At 38.2% G+C, this 27,108-nt stretch overlaps 2 protein-coding genes across 2 annotated transcripts; both read right to left on the reverse strand.

Moving 5' to 3' along the window:
• Positions 1 to 3,039: 3,039 nt before the first annotated feature.
• LOC118820045 (pterin-4-alpha-carbinolamine dehydratase 2-like) lies at positions 3,040 to 8,519 on the reverse strand. Its single transcript, XM_036588155.1, has 4 exons — positions 8,388 to 8,519; positions 6,241 to 6,372; positions 4,551 to 4,631; positions 3,040 to 3,347 (listed from the first exon to the last, which is right to left on the reverse strand). The coding sequence occupies exons 1-4, from the start codon at positions 8,472 to 8,474 to the stop codon at positions 3,252 to 3,254; spliced, it is 396 nt and encodes a 131-aa protein (XP_036444048.1). The 5' UTR covers positions 8,475 to 8,519; the 3' UTR covers positions 3,040 to 3,251.
• Positions 8,520 to 11,731: 3,212 nt separating this feature from the next.
• Positions 11,732 to 19,404, reverse strand: txndc15 (thioredoxin domain containing 15). The gene is made up of 5 exons (XM_036588668.1): positions 19,169 to 19,404; positions 17,506 to 17,927; positions 15,540 to 15,703; positions 12,608 to 12,738; positions 11,732 to 12,425 (listed from the first exon to the last, which is right to left on the reverse strand). The coding sequence occupies exons 1-5, from the start codon at positions 19,248 to 19,250 to the stop codon at positions 12,229 to 12,231; spliced, it is 996 nt and encodes a 331-aa protein (XP_036444561.1). The 5' UTR covers positions 19,251 to 19,404; the 3' UTR covers positions 11,732 to 12,228.
• Positions 19,405 to 27,108: the final 7,704 nt, after the last annotated feature.

The following is a 27,108-nucleotide window of genomic DNA, read 5'->3' on the forward strand; positions in this document are numbered from 1 at the left end:
GAAGAACTTTTTGAATTTTTATTGTTTGTTTCTGGACTATGAAAAAGAAAGTCTGAAATTATTGTGACCATAACTATATTCCACATTTTAAATATGTCCAGATAAGTTCTCACTATTGCAACAGAAAAAAAAATGATTGTGAATGGTAAAAACTGACAATTAAAAAATAAAGTACAATAAAATCTGTTTTTAACTTTGTATTTAACCATTTACTTGTGGCTCTGTTTATTTACTGTATAAACATTTTTAACAATTAAAGAAATTACAACACATACAAATCAATTTTGAACATTATTTCAAAATCAGAATTTTTAAATTTATTTTTATTTTTTAAAGTTATATATATTTTTTGTTTTAGATGTAGCCAGAGTACTTTCAGAAACTGTTCTGTCTGCATAAAGAGTCAGAATAAAAAACTGAACTTTAGGTTTCTTTAATGGTTTTAACATAGTATTTTTTTATAGTATTTTTGTGTGATGTGGAAATGATAATTATGTTCGAGTACGAGAATTCACTTAATATTTTATACAATATTGTTTAACACAATCAAACTAATAAAAACAATTACTAATTACTACCTTCCACCACTTAAACATGAATGATCACTAAGCAAGATTTTGATCAGTGTAGATATTTAGAATCTAATGAAGCCGCATTAAGGAGATTTAGCTAATTAACCATACATAAAATACTCTTAAATATTAAGCTATACATGAAATATAAGCTGAACAACAGGGAATTAAACCAAATATATATTTATGGACCAAAAGAAATGGCCCAGAATTGCTTGGAAAAATGTCTGGTTCCATTGACTTACATTAAAAGTAAAGTATGTTTTTTCTTTGTCCTGTAAAGTTACCATTTTGGAGATATGAGGTTTTGATCTGATAACATCAAAATGTAAAAAAAAGCAGCACGATACCACATTGTAAAGTAAGACTTATAAAAGATTTAAATGAAGATGCTACACAAAGTCATTGAAATCTAACAGTCTGGAAAGGGTTACAAAGCCATTGCTGAGGCTCTGGGACTCCAGCGAGTCAAAGTCAGAGCTATCATCCCCAAATGGAGAAAATTTAGAACAGTGGTGAACCTTCCCAGGAGTGGCCGGCCAACCAAAATTTGACCAAGAGTGCATCGGTGACGCATCCAGGAGCTAAAAAAAACCCTGATGAACTTCTAAAGAACTGCAGGCCTCACTTCCCTCAGTTAAGGTCAGTGACCACAATTCCACAATAAGAAAGACGCTGGGCAAAAATGATATGGAAAATTGCAAGGTGCAAACTACTGCTGACCAAAAAGAAAACACAAGGCTCATCTCACAATTGCCAAAAAACCACTAGATGCCCCCCAAGACTTCTGGGATAATATTCTGTGGACTGATGAGTCAAAGGTGGAACTTTTTGGAAGACATGGGTCCCATTACATCTGGCATAAAGCTAACACCACATTTGACCATATGAACATCATACCAACAGTAAAACATGGTGGTGGTAGTGTGGTGGTCTGGGGCTACTTTGCTTCTACAGGACCTGGATGACTTGTCATAATGGATGGAACCATGAATTCCGCTCTCTACCAGAAAATCCTGAAGGAGAATGTCCACCCGTCAGTTTGTGACCCAGAGCTCAAGCGCAGTTGGGTCATGCGGCAGGACATTGATCCTAAGCACACAAGCAAGTCCATCTCAGAGTCCCATTGAGATGCTGTGGCAAGAACTTAAACGGGCAGTTCATGCTTGTAAACCTTCCAATGTAGCCGAATTAAAACAATTCTGCAAGAGTGAGCCAAAATTTCTTCACAGTGCTGTAAAAGACTCAGTGCAAGTTATCACAAATGTTTGATTGAAGTTATTACTGCCAAGGGTGGCACAACCAGTTATTAGCTTTAGGGGGGCAATTACTTTTTCCATATGGGAGATACAGGTTTTCAAAAAATCTTTATCTTCAATAAATGATCATTAAAAAGCTGCATTTTGTGTTTATTCGTGTTGTCTTTATATTAATTTAAAATTAGTTGGGTGATCTGAAACATTTGAATGTGACAAATTAGAAAAATAGGAAAAATCATGCATATACTTTTTCACAACACTGTACATACAATTCAGATACTCTTAATGCTTCATACTGATCTAAAAAATTTTTTTTTAGAAATTTCTGGTAGCACAGTATTTAGCTTGAAGTGCTAAAGGTTCAATGACAAATAAAGCTTTCAAAAAGATTAATTAAAAAATGAATATTAAAAATGAATTTTTGTTTTATACCTGCAAGAATCTATTCAAAAGGTTTGTTTTAAAGCTTTTATAATGCTATACATTTATTTTTAAACAGGATTGTTGATTTTACAACCTAGAAAATGTCAAGTGGTGCGACCACAAATTAATAAATATTGTATTTTTAAGTTGCTTACGACTACTGAAAACGTGTACAGTCTAGTCTTTGTACTTGGTCACCAATTTGCATTTGTCCTAGAAGTCAAGGTTATACATACATTTTAAAAAAACACAGTAAACATTATTATAATAATGGCACATGTTCATGTTTTTTCTGTGATCACTCCAGCTGACCTGGTAAACTGGACCAGCCCGACCATGACTCAAATTTATTTTAATATTTGTGAAAGAGCTGCTGACTGTACCATGAAAGTCACTTGTGGTCTTCTTTATGATGCAGTACCCTGCCCACTTCTTCAAAGTATGTCAGAATAAAAGTCCTTTTGTCAGTTGTGCCACCACATATGATAAAAATCAGTGTGTAGAAACAAAGGTTTTTCAGTGAGGTGAATATTTTCAGAGCTGTAAAGATGCCGTGATTTTAAAGGTTTCAAACGTAAAATCTTGCCTATAGAATTTAATATTACAAAACCACCCTTTTAATAGTTTATTTAATCTGCATATATGGTTGGGCTGTCACACCACCTTAGGGTTAGGGTTAACCCTAACAAACATTTTTAGACTTTGGGAAGCATAAACACCTAAAATGACTTCTATTTTGAAGCACTGAAACCGCATTCACATAAAGGATGTACTGTAGACTTATGTGACAGATCATGTATTTATTAAATTATTTAATGAGAAAAATCTAGATTTGTACACAAAAAAAATGCATGTGATGTCACTCACCCTAATCTGAGGCTAAGCTACTAAAAGTGTCTGAAGTTGTAAAGAACAGTAGTGAAGAAGGAAGACTAAAAATTGTCCAGTGCCAAAAAACTTGTCTATAAATGTGAAATCAGTCTTTTTTTTATAGGCGCTACATAGTCAGAGCAACTTTATCAATAAATTTGGCCAGTCTGATGTCTTTTTTGGACAGTCCTCCACAGTCATGAGTTGTTAACGTGATCTGGACCTGAAAGAAAATCAAAATATTAAGATGCAAAAAATAATCCTGCATCATTAAGCTGTGATTAAATGGTTTACCACTCCGCATGACTATAACATCTCAACCACTGTTTCATACAGAAATTCAGAAAGTGGAGGCTAAAGGCTTAAGACTGAAGGAAGATCTCTGTAGATTTCAGGTTCTGTTTGTCATATTCACTGCTACTTTTCTCAGTTACTTATCTCAGCTACTTATTCACTGCTACACAGATGGTTATTTTCACCAGAGAATATCAGGTTTACACCAATCAGGCATAACATGACCACCTCTTTGTTTCTATCCTCATTGTCCATTTTATCAGCTCCACTTACTATATAGGTGCACTTTGTAGTTCTACAATTACAGACTGTAGTCCATCTGTTTCTCTGCATACTTTTACCCTGTTTCTCAGTGGTCAGGACCCCCATGGACCCTCACAGAGCAGGTACTATTTGGGTGGTGGATCATTCTCAGCACAGCAGTAACACTGACGTGGTGGTGGTGTGTTAAGTGTGTGTTGCGCAGGTCTGAGTGGATCAGACACAGCGGTGCTGCTGGAGTTTTTAAACACTGTGTCCACTCACTGGCCACTCTATTAGACACTCCTACCTTGTCAGTCCACCTTGTAGATGTAAAGTCAGAGACAATAGCTCATCTGCTGCTGCAGTTTGTTTTGGTCATCCTCTAGTCCTTCATCAGTGGTCACAGGACGCTGCCCACAGGACGCTGTTGGCTGGATATTTTTAGTTGGTGGACTATTCTCAGTCCAGCAGTGACACTTAGGTGTTTAAAAACTCCAGCAGCACTGCTGTGTCTGATCCACTCAGACCAGCGCAACACACACTAACACACCACCACCACGTCAGTGTTACTGCAGTGCTGAGAATGATCCACCACCCAAATAGTACCTGCTCTGTGAGGGTCCATGGGGGTCACTGAAGAACAGGGTAAAAGGGGGCTAACAAAGTATGCAGAGAAACAAGGAGGTCATAATGTTTTGCCTGATTGGTGTATTTTCTCCATTCTTTTTGCTGAAACTCAGAAATCTAGGGTGAAATGTGAGCTAGTGCTACACAGTCTACTGTGACTGTTGATAGTGTAAATGCAATGAGTTTATTTGCTACTCTGAACTCATTACACTTACACTAAACACTGTGAGAGGCTTTATAACTGCTTGGTGGGTGTTATTACCTTGTTATAAACATTAAACCACTCTGGATGGTGATTCATCTTCTCTGCTTGCAGAGCCACTCGAGACATGAAGCCAAAAGCCTAAAGGGATAAAATAGAGCAGATTACATCAGCGAACAAGGAACAGACCAACATTAATGATCTAGAGCCTCAATGTGTAGCAAAAGCACTTCATTTACCAGAAAACATGATTATAGTTTTATAAGTGTAGAATTAATACTTACAAAAACATCTATACATATAGTACTACTATAGATGACATGTTCTGTTGATTTTCAACATGAAAATAAGTTAACTCATCCTTTACTGAAGGGGTGCACAACAGCGGTCCTGGAGGGCCAGTGTCCAGCACAGTTTGGTGGTTTCCTTACTCACACTCATCCATAAAATCTGGCAATTAACAGATGACTGTTTAAAGGTGTGTCTGAGCTGAGAAATCATCACACTGTGCTCAACAGCAGCCCACCTGGACTGGAGTTGTGCACCCCTAAATATGACATTCTTCTGCATATTTAATGCACAGTTTCTATGTATATATTTATTTACTTTAACATAATGAAAAAATATGTGTTCCATAACTTTTGCACAGGCCACATTTAATGTTAGTTTGTTTATGTTCAAATTCAGAAAAAAACAGTTATTAACAGTGCATTAAAATGTGCAGAGGCCGTTCTCTGTAGAGGATGTGTTAACATACTTTACACAACAGTTAGTTCTGGCCACGCAAGCTGACTGAGAAGCGTTCTAACCGTGCTGTTATTTCGCAACATCACGTTTTTTTCATAAACACTGTATTGCTCCGCTGAAATGCCGTTGCTAAGCAATGACTTTGACAGCTGTAGGAGACACTCAAGCCATTTGAACGTTTTCACTTCTTACTTTGCTCACAAACAGAAAATGGATACTTTTAAGATCACATTTGACCGACAGCCGATTTTGTCAGACTCTGAAGATGAGACTACGCTAAATTCCCGAACTGTCATCACCACTGAGCAGCTTTTCAGTCGGCAGCTGTGACAGAAGAATTAGCCAGAAGTGAACCCAATACCATTCGCCAAACTAAATGGGCTGTAAGATGCTTTATAGACTGGCTGGAACAAAACAACATTAATATTGGTCTAGCAAACAAAGACAAAACTGAGCTAAACTTGAAATTGTGGCAGTTTTATGGCTCAGTCTGATTTAGTCAGACTCTGAAGATCAGACTACACGTTTGGCGAATGGTGTTGGGTTCATTTCTGGCTGATTCCAGGTTGTTCAGCTGTTTTTCTGTCACAGCTGCCGACTGAAAAGCTGCTCAGTGGTGATGACAGTTTGGGAATTTAGTGTAAGGAGCTGGAGAACGAACTGCCGGCTGTGCAGCGAGTGGGCGGAGCTCGTTACTCTGACGTAGCAACAAGCTGCTTGTTAAGGAACTATAATTTGGTGAAGGAACTACGAACATTAAAACATATTAAACGCCGCGTTCACAGCCCAGTTTATTAATTTCTTACTTTATTTATTTAACTGTTGTATAAATGCCTTCGGCTCGTACCTGCGACTAAATCACAGCCTTGATGTTATTTCGCAATAACACACTCCCTCTCCTGTTCTATTGCTTAATTCACTTAGAAATTAAATTTGACCTGGGTGCACAAACTTTTGCATACAACAGTAGGATGACCTCAGTAAGATGTCATGATGACTGAACCTGGTTGAATGTTTTGAAGTGCAGTTCTTTATACAGTGCGTCTCTCTCCTCCAGCTCCACCCAGCCTGTGGCCTTCAGCTCCATCAGCAGCTGCTCTCTCTCTGCTGGAGACAACCAGGACGCGTCTGTGGCCTAAACACAAACACCACCTATTGTTAGATTTCATCTTTCTACAATGTCAGAGACAACACTTAAAAACCTACAGCAGGAAACATTACACACATTACAGAAGGAACAATTTTCCTGCTCGTATTTATATTAAACCATTCAAAACACATAACAGCATTCTGGCGCCAACTGCTGTTTAAAAAGAGCAGCAACAGCAAAGGGGTCAGAACAATATAGAGGAAAATAATGAGTTTTTAAATTGTAGAAATCCATTTATTATGCTACATCATGTGCTGAGTATTAATTTAAATTATGAAAGTACATGCTTAAAAAATATTAAAGTGATTATATATCTGATTCAGTATAGACAGGACTGAAATCAGTTCACACACACAAAAAAAGATCAGATTAACTTTGAACTTGTTTCAAATTGCTGAATGAAATGTGATAAAAAAGAGAGAGAGAGGTAATTAGGAAAAAAGCTTACAATAATCAAGTATTTTCACCTTTTGAATTAATTTATTTCACTTTTTTCTTTCATTTTATTCAGAACTTCATTTCAAGCACACGCTGAATACTCTTGGATATTTACTGAAACATACATATATTAGTCATGGAGGCACCATCTGTTTAATTCTAAGCAATAAAGAAAACATTACAAGTGGAGCTCAGAGGGAAAATAAAATACAAGAAAAATGCAGGATATGGACCTCATAGACTTATAATGAAGGAAAGATGGTTAACTTGATTAAAGGAGAACTCCACCAATTTTTCAAAATTTCTACATAATTAAAAGGTTAAGATATATACAAAGTCATTCAGAGTGGTTTGGTGTGAAACACTCTGTTCTGGAGGAACCAGACGTCCACCTCTAAAAGCTCCCTCACAGAAAGTTACTACATGAAATGGCTAGGAATTCACTGCCTGATGCCTGAGACATTGTTTTATGATAGTTTTGCAACAAAGTTTTGGCCTAAAAATGTATTTTTAATCCATTTATTTAAATCCATTCATGGAGGAGGGATACATGCAGGATGTTGTGAGACAAAATAGTCCACCCCAATTTTTATTTAATTTTTTTTAGATTTTGGTAACACTTTAATTGGCCAGCCCACTGTAGATGCTTTGTAGTTACTCAGTCTAACATTCAACTGAATGTCAATTAAATGCAACTGAACTTTAAGTTGTGTGTGAAAGAGTATATTAAATCTAACCCTAAACCCAAACCTACGCCTAACCCTAACCATAATGTTGTTGATACTTAACTGAGTACCACCAGAAAGTTTGTTAATAATTGAAGTATCTGTAGATCATCTATAGGGGGCCATCCAAATAAAGTGCGACCCAGATTTTCCACTATTTTACCATCAACATTCCATATAAAAACTCGTGTAGGTTCACTGGTGGTTTTGGATAGTAAATAAAATGTCTATATTTGTGTTGTAGTCATGGCGACCCCTGGTTCCTATCACCACCACTGTAAAGACATCTGAACCATTTCACACCAAACCTCTCTGAATCACTCTGTTTACAACTCAAACACTGAGTTATGCAGGCATTTTGAAGTCCACTAGGTGGGAGTGAAGTTCCTGCAGTGCTGCTTGCTCTCCAGCATGGAGTGAATTTTATAACTGTAGACTCAAAGATTCAGGAATTTAACCTCAATAAACAAAATTCTGAGGCTGAAGTTGACTTTTCATTCGAATTTTCCGTTCCACCTTAAATGGTGCAGCGGTTACATGTAACTGCTGGACCATTTAAGGTAGAACGGAAAATGCACAGTCAACTTCTTCAGCTTTGCTGCAACGTTCGCCAACATAATAAGACCTAAAACATCACCTAAATCAAAAGAATACAGTTCTCTAACAAAACTAGTCAATGTTATGATCGATTTGCAGGCGTTTGTATCCAAACAGCCGATAAAGAAGCTAAAGAAGCTAAGCGGTGTTTACATTTAGAAACGTGCAGCCTTCATCCACAGTTCACAATCACAACCTACAACGCAACAAAACCTTTATTTCGCCATCAGGCTCTCTTACCATTCCAGCTACAGGCAGAAATAAAAACCTCTGTTTGTGAAAAACTCTCTGCCATTGAAAACGAGGAGTAAACATTAACCAGCCCATAGCCTGAGTCTCAGGACCGCTGAGCTGCCTCTCACCTCGCCTGAACCAAAACCACAAAATACCCTACACTCTTAAAACACGTGGTTCAAGGGTTCTTCAGTAAAGGGAGAGGTTCTATTTAGGGCCACGAGCTCTGTGTAGAACCATCTGCTTGCTTAAGTGTTTCTTTGCATGGTGGAATGGTTCTTGAGATTGATGGAGAATGTGCTGTATGTGGTTCTATATAGAAGCTTCTTGAAAATGTTTCTGTATAACATCAAAAAGGGTTCTTCTATTGTGTAGGATGTTAAGCTTGTAACAATAGCAGAACTCTTTTTAAAAGGGGTCCGTATAGAACCATAAAACACATTCTCCATCAACCTGAAGAAGGACATAGAACTCATGGTTCTAAACAGAACCATTCCACTTAGTAAAGAACTCTTTAAGAAACAGCTTTTTTAGAAGTTTACTATATAGAACAATCTGCTTGCTTACATGGTTCTTTGCATGGTGAAATGGTTCTTGAGATCGATGGAGAATGTGTTGTATGTGGTTCCATATAGAACCTTTCTGAACATATTTCTGTATAGCACCAGAAAGGGTTCTTCTATTGTGGAGGATGTTAAGCTTGTAACAATAGCAGAACCCTTTTTAAAGGGGGTCCATATAGAACCATAAAACACATTCTCCATCAAACTGAAGAAGTACATAGAGCTCATGGTTCTAAATAGAACTATTCCACTTATTAAAGAACCCTTTGAGAACCATCTTTTTAAGAAGTTTACTATATAGAACCATCTGCTTGCTTAAGTGGTTCTTTGCATGGTGAAATGGTTCTTAAGATTGATGGAGAATGTGTTGTATGTGGTTCTATATAGAACCTTCTAGAAAATGTTTCTGTATAGCACCAGAAAGGGTTCTTCTATTGTGTAGGATGTCAAGCTTGTAACAATAGCAGAACCCTTTTTAAAAGCGGTCCATATAGAACCATAAAACACTTTCTCCATCAACCTGAAGAAGGACATAGAACTCATGGTTCTAAACAGAACCATTCCACTTACTAAAGAACTCTTTAAGAACCAGCTTTTTTAGAAGTTTACTATATAGAACCATCTGCTTGTTTAAGTGGTTCTTTGCATGTGAAATGGTTCTTAAGATTGATGGAGAATGTGTTGTATGTGGTTCTATATAGAACCTTCTTGAAAATGTTTCTGTACAGCACCAGAAAGGGTCCTTCTATTGTGTAGGATGTCAAGCTTGTAACAATAGCAGAACCCTTTTTCAAAAGGGGTCCATATAGGACCATAAAACACATTCTCCATCAACCTGAAGAATTACAAGAACTCATAGTTCTAAATAGAACCATTCCACTTACTAAAGAACTTTTTAAGAACCAGCTTTTTTTTAGAAGCTTACTATATAGAACAATCTGCTTGCTTACTTGGTTCTTCTATTGTGCAGGATGTTAAGCTTGTTACAATAGCAGAACCCTTTTTCAAAAGGGGTCCATATAGAACCATACAACACATTCTCCATCAACCTTAAGAACCATTTCACCATGCAAAGAACCATTTAAACATGCAAATGGTTCTACATAGAACTCATGGTTCTAAATAGAACCATTCCACTTACTAAAGAACCCTGTAAGAACCATCTTTTTAAGTAGTTTACTGCAGAAGTGCAGTGTAAATAAACTCTGTAATAAATAAACTATAATTAATGATAATACTCTGTATCATTGTTGTATATAATAACACCCTCCGTCACCTGATGTAAGTACAGGTGAATCTTGCATCATGTTTTATAGAATGTATAACACTCCGTCAAATCATCTCTATTTCTTGAATTGTTAAAAAAATGTGCATAACACAAATATTGTATTTTTAAGTAAGGTTGAAGCCTCTGTTTGTTTTGATTTCACTTAATTTAAATAAACGTTGACAAATGACACTAAATTAGAAACTCTAAATTAAACACTTGTTGTGATTATATTGGTAAAGTAATGATATAATGGAGAATTTATTTTTTTACTATTTATTGCTTGCCCTGTATCTGGTGTGACTTCTTACCCCAAAGGTCTTTACATTGTCTATATTCTCTTCTAGTTTACTATTCTGTTGCCTCCCCCATTATACATTTTCGGCTCCATATACAAGCATAGATCACTTTTATCCAATTATAATGAGCCATTGATAAAAAAAAGTCATCTCAGCAATGCAGCGATCCAGATGACATTTCATAATTAATTAGACCATAAACTATGTAAATACCAGTAAATCTGTCCAGATTAAATTTGGCCCCATCATTTGATCAGGAGAGAAAATAAGGTGGGGAAACATCTAACCCTGGGGGGACTTCTTCCTTATGAGTTAACCTAATCGATGACACTTGTGTATCCTGTAGTAAATCAAAGTAATTGTCTAAATTTAATGTAATATTTGTATGTCGAAATGACTATCATCACTGTAGATCATTTTTCATAACGGGCTCACAAATAATTTATATCCAATATTTAACAAATTTGTCTGTTCATTACTCTGCTATGAAACAGCAGTAGGCACAACAGTTTTTAACTCTGCATATATAAAATAAATAAATAAATAAATAAACATTTAGTATTTACATTTATGGTAAAATCAGTTCATGTTGCCATAAAGAGAGACAGTTTAGTTCATTTATTAAAGACTAAACTGTAATGTAACTATATTAACCCATTCACATCCAACAGCTATGTTTAATATGATCAGGAAAAGCTACAGAACGTGTTCCGATTGATCTAAAGTGGTGAAATATTGTACAGCTATATGATGGATGAACAATTAACAGTACACAGTTGTATTTTTTTGGATTACATGTAATTTTCATAGTTTTGCTCACCTGTTTCCTCCTGTTAATAACTCTTCCTGAAGAGCTCATTTCATTTAAACTAATTTTGACTGTTCACCTCAATTTTTTTATTTTTAAATACAAATAATTACTAATAAATTGTTGTTACAATAACAACTATTTATTATTTATTAAACCTACAAGAAAAATGACTAAAGTTAAGTATTTTATCAACAACTTACTTTATTTAGCAGAGACGATACAAATTACTTCATGATTTAAACGTCAGATTTTAGTCAAACAGCTCATATTCATCTGCAGATCTGCAGCTGGATGTTGTTTGTATTAAAATACACATTTACTGCAGATCATCTCTAAGATTCTCCCTACCATAGAAACAAATAAAAAACAAACAAATATTTGATTTGTATTTAACACAAGTTACAGCAGGAATGGCTTGAACAGTGTTTATTTATTTGTATGTGTTTTTTTTTTTAATTACTCATCAGTAGTTGAGGGTCAATATCTGATCAGCTGAAAGGAGCAACTAACACAATAAATAATCAATCACATATCACCAAACAAAAGTAAAAATAACAATGAGCTGGTCAGAATGGCAAACGTTGTTATTAATGATTTCTTCACATCTTTTACATTTAAAAAAAAGTGTTTTCTATGCTGTTTGGAAATGAATTCTTCATATTTAAATAAACGAAGACTGGAGAGAAATTATAAAATGATTATAAGGATAACACAAACTCTCCAAAACACCTCCAAAAATAAACATTAAACTATCTGTAGAAATGTGTGAATGACTCTTTTAGCAGCTGATGTTCTGTGAAGTCTAAAGCTGATGTAATGATGTGGTGTTTATTTGAGGATGAATGAAGGACAGTGAGGCTCTTAATGCAGCTGTAAGAAGTGACTGTGGTATATCCGAGGCCCTGCGTTATTCCTGGTGTTCGTGCTCCTGTCCTGGAATCAGCAGGCGGATGCTGTCGGTGCGCAGGATGGCGTACATTGTAAACCCAAAAATAAACAACACAGAAAAAACAAACAGCCAGTCAATACTTTTCACTGGGATGCTCAGTAACGGTCCTAAACGATCCTCCTCGCGCACAATCTGATCAGGAACCGCTTCAAAACCTGATAAATAAACACATCAAACACGCAGTTAGAACTAGCACCATTAGCTTAAACATAATAAACATTCACTAACTTAATCACTAATTTACTGATTTAATATTAGAAAATGGAGATTCAGTAAAATTACTGTCTATAAGAACATCAGAACTTCCCTAACTGTCATATTAACCTGAGGAGCTCACCTGTTTGATTTGCTATGAAAGATGTTAATGTTTCTAAAGTTCTGTCTGTGTGATTAAAGCGGGCCATCGGCTTGGCTCCCTGAAAGAGAAGGATGTTGGGAACGGCCACTGTTCCAAACCGGGTGGATAAACTGCAGGAAAAATAAACAACAACAAGATAAATATTTGAGAAAATAATAACTGCGAAATACATCGACAGATCAACAGAAGTGACTGGAGGAAAAAAGGTCAACTAGCATTGTAAGAAATGACATCCAACAGTCTTCTGTGCATGCAGCAGGTTTAAACACTGAAACTCCACTGATCTCTACAGTACGACGGCGTTTTAGGGCCACTTTAAAAAACATAAAAATAAAAGACTCCAAGAATAAAGTCATAGTATTTCGAGGATAAAGTTGTACTTTTTTTAGAATAAAATCATAAAATTTCAAGAATAAAAATGTAATATTTTGATAATAAAGTCATAAAATTACAAGAATAAGCTCACAAAAATTCTAGGATAAAGTGGGCTAATTGTAAGGGCGCTGCCATAAGACGCCGAGCACGATCATTTTGATTATCATTTCATTGTCTGTGAAACTACATTCCCTCTTCAAATGGCATGGAGGCGTAAACACCGATAGCCATGTAGACGACCCTGCCTGCGATTCTCCTTCAACAAAACAGACAGACAGTTTCCTCCGAGTCCGTCTGTTCTATCTTCTAAATAAACACAGTTTCCTGCTCAGTTGTTTCAGTGTTCTTATAGTATTATAATCTGGTGCTGATGATGATGAAAGTTTATCTCCACCAACACCTCAACGCCCCTCATTTTAACACGAGGAGTTTACTACCTTCCTTTTGCAAACGCTTTGGCCATAATATTGCTGTCTTTTCCTGGTATTGATACCACTTTAATGTCGTAATCTTATTTTTATTTATTTTTTTTAAATATTCCAACTTTATTGTTGAAATGTTATGATTTTATACTCAATATCATACAGTATGACATTTTAGCTCAAAATTTCTGACTTTATTCTCAAAGTCTAGTATTTTTATTTTTTTTTTTTTTAAAGTGGCCCAAAAACGCTGTTGTACTACAGCGCGGTATATATATCTGTATTGAAAAGCACATATATAGCCTACGTGTAAATGTGTACTTAAAAATACTGTTTTTTTTGTGTATGACAGTATGACTGTTTAAAAGTGTTTTTGATTATTTCTAGAACCCTGATCAGAAAGATTTACACCATTTATAGAGGAGTCAACAACCACCACTGCACTATAACTGTATAATCCGCATTTTATTATATTAACCCATTGTGAATACAAATCCACTGTGTCATTATATTAATTAATTAATTTGTTTGTTTACCTGTTGTTTGATTTTGCTTCCGTTACTGATTAAATAAGTAGAGTAGAGACACATTGCCTACCACAGAGGTTCAGCCTTTTTTTAAAAAGCTCACACACGTCTATCTGCTACCTGGAGAGGTACACTAACATTCTTCAAGAAGAAAAGAGTCTAGTTCTTTCAGGATGTGTAAACCGGCTCCACTGTGTCCCACAACAGTACAATGATAATAAAAAGCGGCCAAGGCCACTGAAAGAGTTTCTTAATCCTAGTGTTCTCTTCAATTTGTTTAACAGTAAGTTTGAAACAATATGATGTGGGGAAGAAGTTATACAGTACTGCAGTACAGTTGGGGAGTATAATGGAAATAAGGTATAGTGCGGTATTTACAAATTATGCTGTTATTTTTAAATGATGCTGGTAATTAAAAATTGTGATTCATCAAATATCTATTCCATGTCAGAATGGCCAAATAAACATCCAATGTATATATGTATATCTTAGAGGCGTCACTGAGTGCGTTTACATGCACTTAATAATCCGATAACTGCAGAAAATCAGATTTTGTCAATAATCTGATCAACGTGTTTACATGCTCTTGAATAGTCAGATAATGGGGAAACTCCGGGTCTACATGAGTCAGACAGTAATCAGATTTCTGCTTTACAACCAGCCAATAAACTCGGGTTTTTTTTTAATTGCGCCACTTTACCTGAAAATACGAACATACAACATTTAGAAGATGAAGAATATTTAAATCCTTTATTTCGTGTTTGGTTCCAGCACCTTTCCAAAAGTGTTTTGCTGCGTCTCGTGACATCCACCGTCTGTTCTTGCGCTGCGCAGACTGAGAAATCTGATATAAATTGGAGTATGAGTACACTGAGAATATCTGATTACTGAGCTAAAATCCAGCCTCTTTATCAGATTTCTTAATCGGATTTCTAGATCAGAGTATGGTGTTTACATGACCAATTGAATAATCGGATAACTGCAGAAAGCTGATTATGATCGTACTATTGGGTGCATGTATACGCACTCACTGATTGGTGGTGTGGGAGCGGGAAAGATCAGAGGCAGGAAAACGTGAATAACACTAAGCGTGATGGCGACTCAGCAACAGCTAAGAGCTCCACTCATCACAAAATCAACCTATATCAATAAGAGTCCTTGGGCAAGACTTCTAATACCACTACCTTCACCTACCGCAGTAAAAAATGATCAAACTGTAAGTCGCTCTCAATAAGAGCATCTGACAAATGCCATAAATGTAAATGAGTGGAATAAATCAGTTTAAGGGTTCTGGAAAGTTAGAATCTCATATAATCAATTATGATAACATTAAACAGAGCATGTGCTCATTTCTGGCCAAAATAAAAGTTTCAGGTTATTTTTAATACATAAAAGTCCCCAATACCTCTGAATGTGTAATTTTTACCATCTATATTTCACTACTGTCTTCTCTCAGTTACAGCTTTGTATTCTGTGTATTTTTGAAAGAAATTCTGAAACTTATGTAAATAATTAAACTTAGATAAACTTAGAAGGAACTGCAATCTAGTTGAATGGTTTTGAGCTGACAGATTTACTAATGATCACCTGCTGTGCTGTGAAGCATCAAGAGCAAGGAAGTGCATGCTGGGAAAAACCCTCGGCAGGGCGTTGAAGTGAGGGGCAAGATTAGCAGAGAACTGGCACCAAGTGGTGTAGAACAGAACCAAAGTGCATTCTGTGCTGTTAGCATTCAGGAACTCCATCAGATCCTTCGGGAAACAGGAAAAACCAGAACAGAGTCAGACAGAACACTCTCCAAAATAAAGGTTTTTAAACAGTTCCTAGTTTGAAATGTAAGGTTCTTGGAAGATCTAAGTACAAACACTAAGTATACACGAATATTCTCAAACGTAACTCTTGAAAACGTTCTCAAATATTCTTTTAATATTTAAAATTTAATCATCTGATATTAATATATTACAAATACTAAAAACAGTTGTTTTTAGAGATGCACAATAACTTCGGAATTGTATAAGTAACAGCAGATAATGCATCAAAATATCCACATTTTATACATTTCCTTGCATTAGTGACTCTACAGAAATTCATATTTCTCTAAAATGCTAATTCAGGTAGATTTAGTCTCAATTTATTCATTTTATGAATATGTATGTGGAAAAAAAAAATCAGATATGAGCATTGGCCCACAATTGCCATATCGATGCATCCCTAGATATAACAGAAGTCTATGTCACTCAAAATGATTTAGCCTCATAGCCTTATGCGCCAAAGTCAAATTCACTATAACTTTATTGCTTGTGTGCTGTTATTAGCAACAGCTCCAGCTCCAGCTGCAGGAACGTCATGAACTTCTGTAAAGAGTTAAACATTTAAGAGGCAGATTATGCTTAATGTTCTATTAGTAAAGTGAACTTCAGGAAAAGAGCATTAAGTCCACACCAAACAGCTTCTGGTTCTTCACTGACTGACAGCAGACGAATGACAGTATCGTACCCATAGATATACATACCTAGATGCCGCGTTGGGGCCCGACAGTTTAAGAAAGATACTGTCCAAAATTCTACTGTTTCAACAATATTGCTCTCAGAAAGAAAGATAGGATTATACAACAGAGGGAACGCAGCGATCCACACTCATGTTTGTGTGATGCGTATTGTTTGTGTGATGTTTGTGTAGATGTGGCCATGTGGTTAATGAAGCACAGAGAACCTGTTGATGTGATTGTTTTTCCTCTGGTTTTATATTAAGCTTATTTAATTTAATAGTCTATTCAGGGGATCTTAACCTTATGTAGTAGTTATTTATTTACAGTGATGGTTAAAGCTTTGTAGCTAAGTAAGTTATAGCATTCCTTAATCTGTGCAGATGATAGATTAGTGTTAGCACCTTCTTACAAGAACCTGAAGTTAGCTTCTTATTTGTCAGCGTGTTGTTTGAATTTTCCTGTTCCACCTTAAATGGTGCATCAGCCAGCTTTTAGCTCGAATTTTCCCGTTCCATCTTGAATAGTGCAGCTACAGACACCAGAATGTAATTGCTGCACCATTTAAGATGGAATGGGAAAACTCGAACAAGAAGCTGGCGAATAGGAAGCCAACTTTAGTCCTTCTTACTGCGATTTGGGGGTTTATTTTATTTTTATGTGTATTAAGATTAGAAGTGATTCACACACTGATGGATTTGCTGATATGTCGTGTTTCTCGTGCTAAACTCTTTTTAACGTCAGGTGCAGACTGAATACTTTCCTGCTGGTCCAGATGGCTAATTATCACGATCAGTTATTAAAGTAATAAAAGCTACCGAGAGCAGATCTGTGCAGCCTGGATTAATCTGTGCCTGAGGATTATAACAAAACAAACTTGGTCAAAATCGGTTCAGTAATAAGGAAGTTGCAGCTGATTCAATCCTGAGACTCATCGTCTCTCAATACAAGTGAATTTGTTTACAAGTGGATCTTGATTGCTCCAACACGGCGGACGCGCAGATGTATCGCCTCAGATAGAGAACAACAGACAACGCAGCACTTAGGTATGTATATCTTTGATCGTACCTGAGAAGCGTTGAGAACTTGTACTGTGAAGTTCTCCACTCCAGTGATGCTCCTTTTGTCACAGGTGACTTTGTAAGTCTTGGCGGTTTCTGTTGAGTTCTGTTCGTCCCCTTGAATGGGTGCTGACTCGACAGTCTCTGTATGCTCTTTATTCTTCTGCTCATCAGACTCCTTACAGCGCTCGTCATCACATAGCTCCCATGAGTCAAACAAAGGGGGCTCCCAAGTTTTCGGAATGAGAGCTTCGATCCCAGCCGTGTTTCCAGCCTGCTCGGTCCCCAGCACAGCGTCCGCGATCTCTGCAGTCTTGAACTGTCGTCTAGGCTGAAGATCCGAGTCCTCTGAAACAAACTGAGGAGTCTGTCCATCACTGTCCGAGTCTAATCCCTCAGGAGCTCGAAATTCAGGAACTTCAGCTTCATCTGTGGACAAAACAACAGATAACTGACAGAGTGAGTCAGAGAGAGTAAGACTTCAGTACAGTGTTGATGAACAGTCTAATTGATTGAATATAAACAGCATGTGTAAATGTAAAACTGTTAGGCCGATTCGTCCCGCACTCTCTGCAGTTCCTCTCTACAGTCTCTCAAAAAACTGAAACAGGTTTGCGTTTTGTGAGTTTTAAGCTCACTGTTTCACACATGAAACGTGACATTTTATCTTGAAACTTTGGCTCAGAAGGTCCCCAGTTTGACATGCCTGCTCTAAAGCTATTTCATATGCTGCAACGTCCCAGTCTTGACATATTACACTTCTTATTCCTTGCTGAATTTAAAATACCACACTTTACTACACTACATTGTACCACATATACTTGTGTAGAACCTGTCATAAGACTGCACTAATTAGCCATTCTGCTCTGTCTGTGACTTTTATGAAAGAAAGATCAAAAAGTAAAACTACACTCTTTAAAAAGATGGTTCTTCAAGGGTTCTTTTGTAATGGAAATGCTTCCATTTAGATCCATGAGGTGTACATAGGATCATTTCATGCTTAAAGGGTTCTTTGCATGGTGAAATAAAATCATTATTCAGATTGATGGAGAATGTGTTGTATATGGTTCCATGTGGAACCTTTTTGAAAATATAGCACCAAAAAGGGTTCTTCTATAATTACGATGTCAAGCTTGTAATAACAACAAAACCCTTTTTGGTGCTATACAGAACCATTTTCAAAATGGTTCTATATGGAACCATACACAACACATTCTCCCATCAATCTAAAGAGACATTTCACCATGCAAAGAACAATTTAAGCATGAAATCGTTCAATACAGATCTCATGGTTCTAAGCCTTTACTAAAGAACCCCTGAAGAAGAGCGCAGCGACTGCAGATCTGTGCATAACTGACACAGGCAACAAAACAAACTGTACGAGGCCCAAGTTCACTTCGTATTCGGATTCTCCGTTCCACCTTAAACGGTGCAGCATTTACATACTTGCGCCTCGGGGCGCCCGAATGTACCTACCTCATCATTTAAGGTGGAACGGAAAGTTCTAACAAAATAGCGGAATATTAGCAAAGTAACGAACTTTATATTATTATAATGTAATCCCAAACCTCACACATTTGTGTCGTTGGTATTACTGCACTATTCGTCTATTATTTACTATAATGTAACCCCGAATTCAGCTCGTTTTATGGTTAATAATTCTGGTTTACCTGGATCAGCCTCTAAAGCGGTCACCCCGCAGACAAACACTGCAAACAAAACGCTCCAAAACACGCTTTTAGTCGAAATCATGGTCGCATCGTCAGCAGCACATTCACGTTTCTCTCCACATGAGTGGAATAACTATATTTTTTGTGTGCATTTATAAATAAACTAGCTAGAAAACGAAGCAGCACATCGGTCGCGACGAGCTGCTAGGGCTCCACTGAGCGACCAGGGAGCACGACTGTTTCCGGGTTACGTTCTCTCTCGCGAGAGACTGTGAACTTTGTTTATGTGTTGTTGTTTTTTGTGTGTGTTTATTTGTTTATTTATTTGGAAGGGGGGATTAATCACAACAACACAAAGAGACATGAGGGCATAAGGACACTGACGAGGGTGGAGAAGACAAGTTACATGTATTGCGGATGTGAATAGTTTTTATCAAGGCCGTCGCTAGGCCAGTTTAAAGGGGGGTTTAACGCCCCCCCCCCTCACCCCCTCACCCCCAAATATAGCCCCCTTCCAAGTAAAAGTGCATTATTACTTTCAAAATATTTATAGTTTATTCTCGTTCTTTGTTCAACCGCCCATCGCGTCTTACAACATACTGTGATAGCGAGATGCGACCTGGGGGAGGCGCTGCTGTTGCTTTAATGCAACGCTGCCTCTGCTGAGCTACCAGAGATTTAACATAATGTGAAAAGTTGACTCAGAGCCGGTTTATGAGGAGCCTGGCCGCTTTTTATTCCCCCAGTTATATCAAAAACAGGACTGCTCAACAGCAGAGGGCGCCCGCGAGGGAGTCCTCAATGAATGGGAGTGAATGCAGCTAAAAGGCTAGAAACTATTTTAGCTTTCTGTTTTTAATCACTGAACCAGAACTTTCCTTTAATTTTAGAAAGTAGAAGGGTGTGTTTCACTAAAAAAGCAAAGAAACCTCAACTGTATGTTTCCTTTTTTTCTACAGCAAACGGGTTTTGGGCGGCAGAAGGCGGGCATTACTGCTACTGAGTGTTGATTTCCTTGGCATCCACGAAAGTGAGGATCTCACCTGGTCTCACAACACGCACCTCATCATCAGGACGTCCCAGCAGCGACTGTACTTTCTGAGAAGGCTGAGGAAATCTGGCATGCCAGCTAAAATTCTCAGCACCTTCTACAGGAGTACGATCGAGAGTGTTCTTACCAGCTCCATCACGGCCTGGTATGGAAACTGCACTGCTCAGGACAGAAAGGCTCGAACTTCCATGTGTTCTGCAGCTGCACGAGCGCTTTTTATCTCTGTCCATTTCTTGATTGTCCCCGCAACGTCTTTAAATTGGCCTTATTTCGGATCGAACTGTTTCCCACCACAATCGAACTCATCATAATGACAAAGAATGAGCTTCGATGTGTTCTGCAGCTGCACGTGAGCTTTTTATCTCTGCCCATTTCTCGGTTCTCGCCGCAAACTCTACTGCTTCTGATTGTCTACTAATAAGGACTTATATCTTGTCCCAGGTACTCTTATTTACAGTGACATTTGTAGTGTCGCTTTTCATAAAATTAGTAAATATTTCTTCACATATATTACTATATAATAAGCACAAAATTGTTTTTTTTTTTTTTAAATGGCTCACCTGCTTTGCTTTTTTTCTTAAACTGATCTGAACTGGACAAAGTGAAACTGCTCTGCGCGCAAAGTGCCTTGTGAGGTTAAAGTGAAATCTTGTGCTAAAATCTTGTGTGGCAAAGTGCCACAGAGGCTGGGGTCTGTGTGATTCCCAGTATTTGGTTCAATTCAGCGTTCTAGCTGAGGTGCTCTTGTTGATGCATCTGGGGGCCGAAGGAAGAAACTGCAGACTTAGGATGTTTACATGAAAATTAGTCCTTGGCCACCCCTGTGGCCCACTGAGTGAACTGCAGTTAAATTGTATCCAGTGCCCCTGTGGTCGACATAGTGAATTGCAAGGTAGAAACCTGTAGTGTCTGACTCAGTGTATTGCAAAATAACAACGTTCTCTGTTGCTTTCTAGCGCTCAAAGTAGAGTATGACAAAATAAAATGATATGCTAGCTGTTAGCAAGTGATGCTTATATTAGTTGTAACACATAAACTGGTGTATTGCAATTTAAAATTGCCATCTGATGCCATCTAGTGGTCAAATTGGTGTACTGCAAATTAACATCGCCCTCTGGTGCCATCTAGTTGAAATAGCCAATTGCAAAATAAAATCGCCCTCTTGTTAATCTGATGAGTAGGGAATCACAGAGTATAGCTAAAACAGTCTGCCTATGATGATCATTGTAGAAAAGTACAACTTATTGTTGTCTGACCCATCACTTTGTGATTTCGATAATGGTATTTGCTCTGCATATGCAAATAACTAGTGGGAGAACGGTTAAAGAGTGGTAAAATTACAATATTGAAAACGTTGTTAAAGATTAATTGCTCTGTGCTCAGATTGCCTTGTGTGGTTGAAGTGAATTTGTGCACACATGGTCAACTGCAATTACATTGTGTCTAGAGCCCCTGCGGTTGACATAGTAATTTCAAGGTAGACCCCTCTGGCTCCCTCTAGTGTCTGACTGAATGTAACACAATAACACAATTCTCTGGCACTATCTACTGGTCAAACCAACATCATCCATCTGCAGAGCAGGAAAGCCAGCCGCAGTTCTAGACCAGCAGTTCTAGGGTATGCCATAGTTTTAGACGTACGACCACATAGCGGCTCAGAACATAATAGAAGTATGCTGATATTTTGATGATGCATCGTCAGGAGAAGGTAAAGAAACATGATGGTAAGCAACAAGTACCTGTTATACTCATTTCGGAAGGTTGTTTTTGTATCATTCTATCATTGTTAGCTATGTGGTTATTGACTGGCGCTTTCTAGCGCTCAAACCAACCTTAAAGACGACCTGCTGCAGAAGCTTCGTGAGCTCAATTAGCTAAGAGAACAAAGCTCGTGGGGGCCCGCTCGCACGCAGCAGTCCTCGGCGTCTCCTGATGAGGGTGGCCGGGGAAGGGTCCACCGAAAGCGTGAGGAGGCAGAGAAAGATAAGAAGACTAAAAGACAGTGTGAAACTGCAAATGAGCGTCTGTCTGAAACGGTTTAGTGTTTATGACTGACGGCTGCTGGTGTATTTTTAAGAGCTTTAAAACACAAATTACAGGAGTTTAATACAATGTCAGTGAGCACAAACAGCCAATGAGCAGCTCCACTTGCCAACCAATCAGCATTCAGTATCAGTAATGCTAACCAATCAGCTCTCAGTATCAGTAATGTTAGTCTGTTTGCTGTAGAAAAAGGAAACATACAGGTGAGTTTTCTTTACTTTTTCAGTGAAATTCATTCTTCTACTTTCAAAAATTGAAGGAAAGTTCTGTGTAAGTTATTAGAAACTGTTTTAACATTTCGTTGTTAGCCGTGCCTTCCTGGGATGGGCTCCAGCACAACCCCCTTCCCCCCCGTGAGCCAGGAGGATAAGCGGCTTAGAAGGTTCTGGCGCAGTTCTGCACTGTCTCTCCTCGCCGCCAGCAGACGGCGCAGTTCTGCACTTTCCCTCCTCATCACCAGCTACAGTTGGAGTTCATTACTAATTAAAGGCTTTTAGATTTAAGAGACGCCGCTGAGTTTAAACCGCAAGATCTCCTTCAGCTGAAGAGAACTCAGCTTAGCTTACACAGCCCTCAGATGGACCTCTGACTGTGGATCAGTTCTAGTTTGGAGAACTGAGGTCCTCTCCTCTTTATCTAGAACATCAACACAAGAACCACGGCACTAAAAAATATATTTGTGGTTAACTAAACTCCCCAAAGAGAGAAAAGTGGACCAGTTTAGGTGATCTGAATGTTTCCACCGCAGGTCAGGAGTTTATCTCTGATGACACTCTAGAGAGTGTTTATGCTAATATTCTCCTCTTTAACAGTGAAAACATTAACAGTTAAGCCCCCTTGAGGTTTGTGAACAGAGCTCTGAGCAGATCTGGTCTTGCTGAAGACTCTCTGTTTCTGGCTTGCTCTTGTACCTTTTGTACATTTTCACAGTTTACTAAAATAACAGCATAATTTCAGTTATGATCACCCTGCCTGACTTTGAAGCCATTCTTCTTTCTCCATTTAGAGTCACTGTCCTTCTAACACGACACCTTATTGGCTGATCTGTTAACATTTCATTGGCTGATTGGTCCATTATTAATGTGACGTAGACCATTATCATGGTGTAAACACTGTGCGGGCAGGTCGTACAAGATGGCGACCGTTAAAGACGTGCTTTAAGTTCTATCTGAAACGCTCATCTTAATTTCTCACCTTAACCACACTTATTTTTATTTTTTGTTATTTTTCCTGCAACTCAATATGGGAACATTGGGGCTTCTTCACAGCAGTTTCTGTTTTAACAAATTTCTAGCTGTTAATAGAAAAGACAACACACCAAATCTACCTCCTGCTGTAAACACCAGCAGCTGCCTGAGGAAGCCGGTTTTTTCCCCTGAGCTTGGGTGGAGGCACGCCTGCCTGGTTATACCTCTTGGTGAGACCTTTCACCATCATATCTAAACCTGGTCACACACTGATCAGAATTTGGCCTCTCTCATTGCCAACAGATGTCAGCCACTGTGCTGTTCCCTTTGATGGACCAGCAAGCTTCTTTGTGATCTAAAAGTACACATTAAACGAAACACAACTTGACATAAGATTACATTACACTATTAACGATGCCATTATTAAATGGGAATTCCACTGATTTTTTTTTCTACATTATTCAGTGATTGAGATGTAAACAAACTCATTCAGTGATCTGATGTGACATGGTTCATTGTTGTGAAAAACGTACCTACTCACATTTCTTGTGGTGGCGACATGTACCAGAGGTTGTTAATGTCTACTATGAAAAATATATATACCCATTCACCATATTGATGATGGTGAAATAGTGATAAATCTGGAAAAAAAAGTTTTCTTGCCCATACCACACCCTGAATGTACCTCTCTGCCATGGAGTGTTCTAGTAACACAGAACTACTGTAAAAAATGTCTCAGGTTTCAGGTAACCATTTCATATTATGTTCTGTAAGGTAGCTTTTAGAAGAAAAAACACTTCATATGTCTGGTTCCTATCACCACCACTGTAAACAACAACTCTCTATGATGTACCTTTTACAGGCATTAAACGATTTAGACATTGATACCAATGTGAACAATTCTGAGCAAGTTTCTCTAGAACGGAGCATTTCACACCAAACCATTCTGAGTGGCTTTGTTTACACCTTAATGATTTAATTTTGCAGAAGTTTTGAAAAATCGGTGGAGTTCACCTTTAATGTTACACATCAATGATCTAACATAAAGACCTTCTTAGTGGAGTCCATTTTTAAAATGGAGCCAAACGTGGAAGTAATGTAGGCCTTAATGTGGTCAACTCGACTCATTATGTCCTTTCCGTAGACTGTAAGAAGCCATTTGTCCGTGGGGACTGCAACAGGCTGTGGGGGCTCCTGGAAGACCACAGGAAAAAGGCTGGGATGCTCCACAAATGGTTCAAACTCCCCAAAGTATCTGGCCAGGCGAATCAACCACTCCTCACTATGATTTTACTTGAGCTGCTTTAGGAGACGATGGGAGCTGTTCCCTAATGTCCTCTCTCTCATCATGCGGATGACCCGTATATATCACATACATACCTGCGAGGTAAGAGCAACCATTATTGCAGAATTTACTGTGAAGGTAAATATTAAAGATTTTATTTGGAATGTATTAGATGGGCTGCGCTACTCACTTCTGTGTGAGGATGATCTGGAACTCTGATCAGTGATGGAGATTCAGTTGGTCCAGGACCGTCTTGTTTGAGGAGAGGTGGGTAGCTTTACAAGAGGGGCAATGAAGAGTCTCTGTGACCATCAGGTAATACCTGTCAAAGTCCAAGCATGACACACTCTTTTGTGGATTCCACAACCAGTCAGCTGCCTGTTGCAATCTGGGCATTGCAACTTGATCGTCCACAGGTGGTACGGCATCCTGACAAGATGAAGTGAAGAAGGGATCTAGCGTGGGCACCTGGTGGTAAATCAGAGCTGGTGACGGTGGCTCATACCACAGCTTCAGGCCTGTTCGTAGTCGTTGGTTCTCCCACAATGTGGATGTTATCCATTTCTGGTCTCGCAGAGGGATGGTTCTCTTCATCTCCACTGGCAACCAGTAATCATTACAGCCAAAAGAAGATAGAGGAAGAGACTGAGAGGGAGCTGGAGGGACAGTTGTGTCAGTAGGCATGACAGAGGGGGAACTGGTCACAGGGGGTTCCACGCTGACACAGTCATCTGATGCACAACCAGTGGTAACAGATTCACTCTGATTCACACAAACACACAAACAAAATACAGATTAAAAATGTATTTAAGCAATAGAACACAAGAGGGAGTGAAATAACATCACAACCTTGAGTGTTCTATTGCTTTTATACAACAGTTAAATACATAAAGTAATAAATAAATAAATAGGGCCATGAACATGGCATTTAATAAGTTTTAATGTTAGCAGTTCCTTCCGCCAAATTATAGTTCCTTAACAAGCAGCTTGTTGCTACGTCAGACTAATGGACTCCGCTCACTCGCTGCAGAGCCAGCAGTTCGTTCTCCAGCTCCTTTAGTGTATTTAGTGTAGTCTCATCTTTAGAGTCTGACAAAATCGGCTGTAGGTCAATCTATGTAATCTTAAAAGTATCCATTTTCTGTTTGTGCGCAGTAAAGTAAGAAGTAAAAATGTTAAAATGGCTTGAGCGTCTCCTACAGCTGTCAAAGCCGTGTCTTAACAAAGGTGTCTCAGTGGAGTGATACAGTGTTTGTTTAAAAAAATGTGCTGTTATGACAAAATAACAGCATGGTTGGAATGCTTCTCAACCAATCAGCTTGCGTGGCCAGAACTAACTGTTGTATAATAAGAGAATCTTATATATATAACACATCCTAATTTGGACACTAAAGGAAAACTTACAGAACTGGTGGATGTGGCAGGCATCAAGAAGGAAGAACTCTTCATCTTCACAGGGGAAGCTGAAGAGGGAGGCAGGGAAAAAGCGGATGTGGTTTGGACGTATGTCTTTGCAGGACTAGACGATGGCTGGCGTGTGGCAGAGGTGGTCCTGGCAGTGGCAGAGCTGGTGAAACCAGGTGGGCTAGCTGTGGTAGTGATGGTAGAATGATGCTAGAAAACAGAAATTCTGTGTCATTCAATTATAGTAAATGATAAAGATACTGACAAGTCAAATGATATAATATAACAAGGATTTATGTCCAATTCATCATACCTGAGCAGGAGGCCTCCTTGCCAAATTAAGGGTTGGCTTTGCAGCAGCAACATGTTTTCCACCAAAACGGGGTGTTGTAAACTAGAATGGGAAGAGAAAAATAAAACAAGAGAATATAACTTTTGGGTCTCTGGATTTTGTCTTGTGTGAGTATTTTGAAGCTCTAAATGAAAATGCATGCAGTAAAAATGCAGTTTTGAGTAAGGAATATTCCTCAATAATACTTCCAGTATAAATCTTCCAAAGAAGTATAATAGTATGGTATAGCAACAAAATGCAAAGTACCTTAAGCATTCTCCAGCCCTTTTCCTCACTAAGGGTAAGAAATGGGTTAAGAATACTACACTCACCATTCCAATGTTTAATGTCTGTCGCAATGGAACTGGGCAGCTGGGAGTAGAGGGGGTGGAAGTAACACCAGCTTCACTTGATGTGCCTGGTACAGCAACAGGGGCAGCAGCTGATGTTGGTTCACTGGTGGGCTGAAGAAATAAACAAAAAATAAAGTATGCCCAACCACTACAAATTACCTAAATACATAAGTTTGTCCGCTCATCTGCTTGTTATATTTACTTATTCCACACCTTAGCAGAGTGGAACCCAAACACACAACTCTGTACTCAGAAAATGTGTATAGGCTGTAATGCAGCAATAAAA

The sequence above is a fragment of the Colossoma macropomum genome, unplaced genomic scaffold, assembly GCF_904425465.1.
Source record: "Colossoma macropomum unplaced genomic scaffold, Colossoma_macropomum, whole genome shotgun sequence".
NCBI lineage: Eukaryota > Metazoa > Chordata > Actinopteri > Characiformes > Serrasalmidae > Colossoma > Colossoma macropomum.

Bases quoted from the DNA above. Each gene is read 5' to 3' on its own strand.
- txndc15 (XM_036588668.1), bottom strand. From the start codon at position 19,250: ATGATTTCGACTAAAAGCGTGTTTTGGAGCGTTTTGTTTGCAGTGTTT. The intron at 17,928-19,168 runs GTAAACCAGAAT...TTTTGTCCACAG, and splicing joins CGCTTTAGAGGCTGATCCAG to ATGAAGCTGAAGTTCCTGAA. The intron at 12,739-15,539 runs GTGATCATTAGT...TTTTTCCTGCAG, and splicing joins GATGCTTCACAGCACAGCAG to TTTATCCACCCGGTTTGGAA.
- LOC118820045 (XM_036588155.1), bottom strand. From the start codon at position 8,474: ATGGGCTGGTTAATGTTTACTCCTCGTTTTCAATGGCAGAGAGTTTTT. The intron at 6,373-8,387 runs GTAAGAGAGCCT...GTTTGTGTTTAG, and splicing joins TTCTGCCTGTAGCTGGAATG to GCCACAGACGCGTCCTGGTT. The intron at 4,632-6,240 runs GTTCAGTCATCA...TTATCCCTTTAG, and splicing joins ACTTCAAAACATTCAACCAG to GCTTTTGGCTTCATGTCTCG.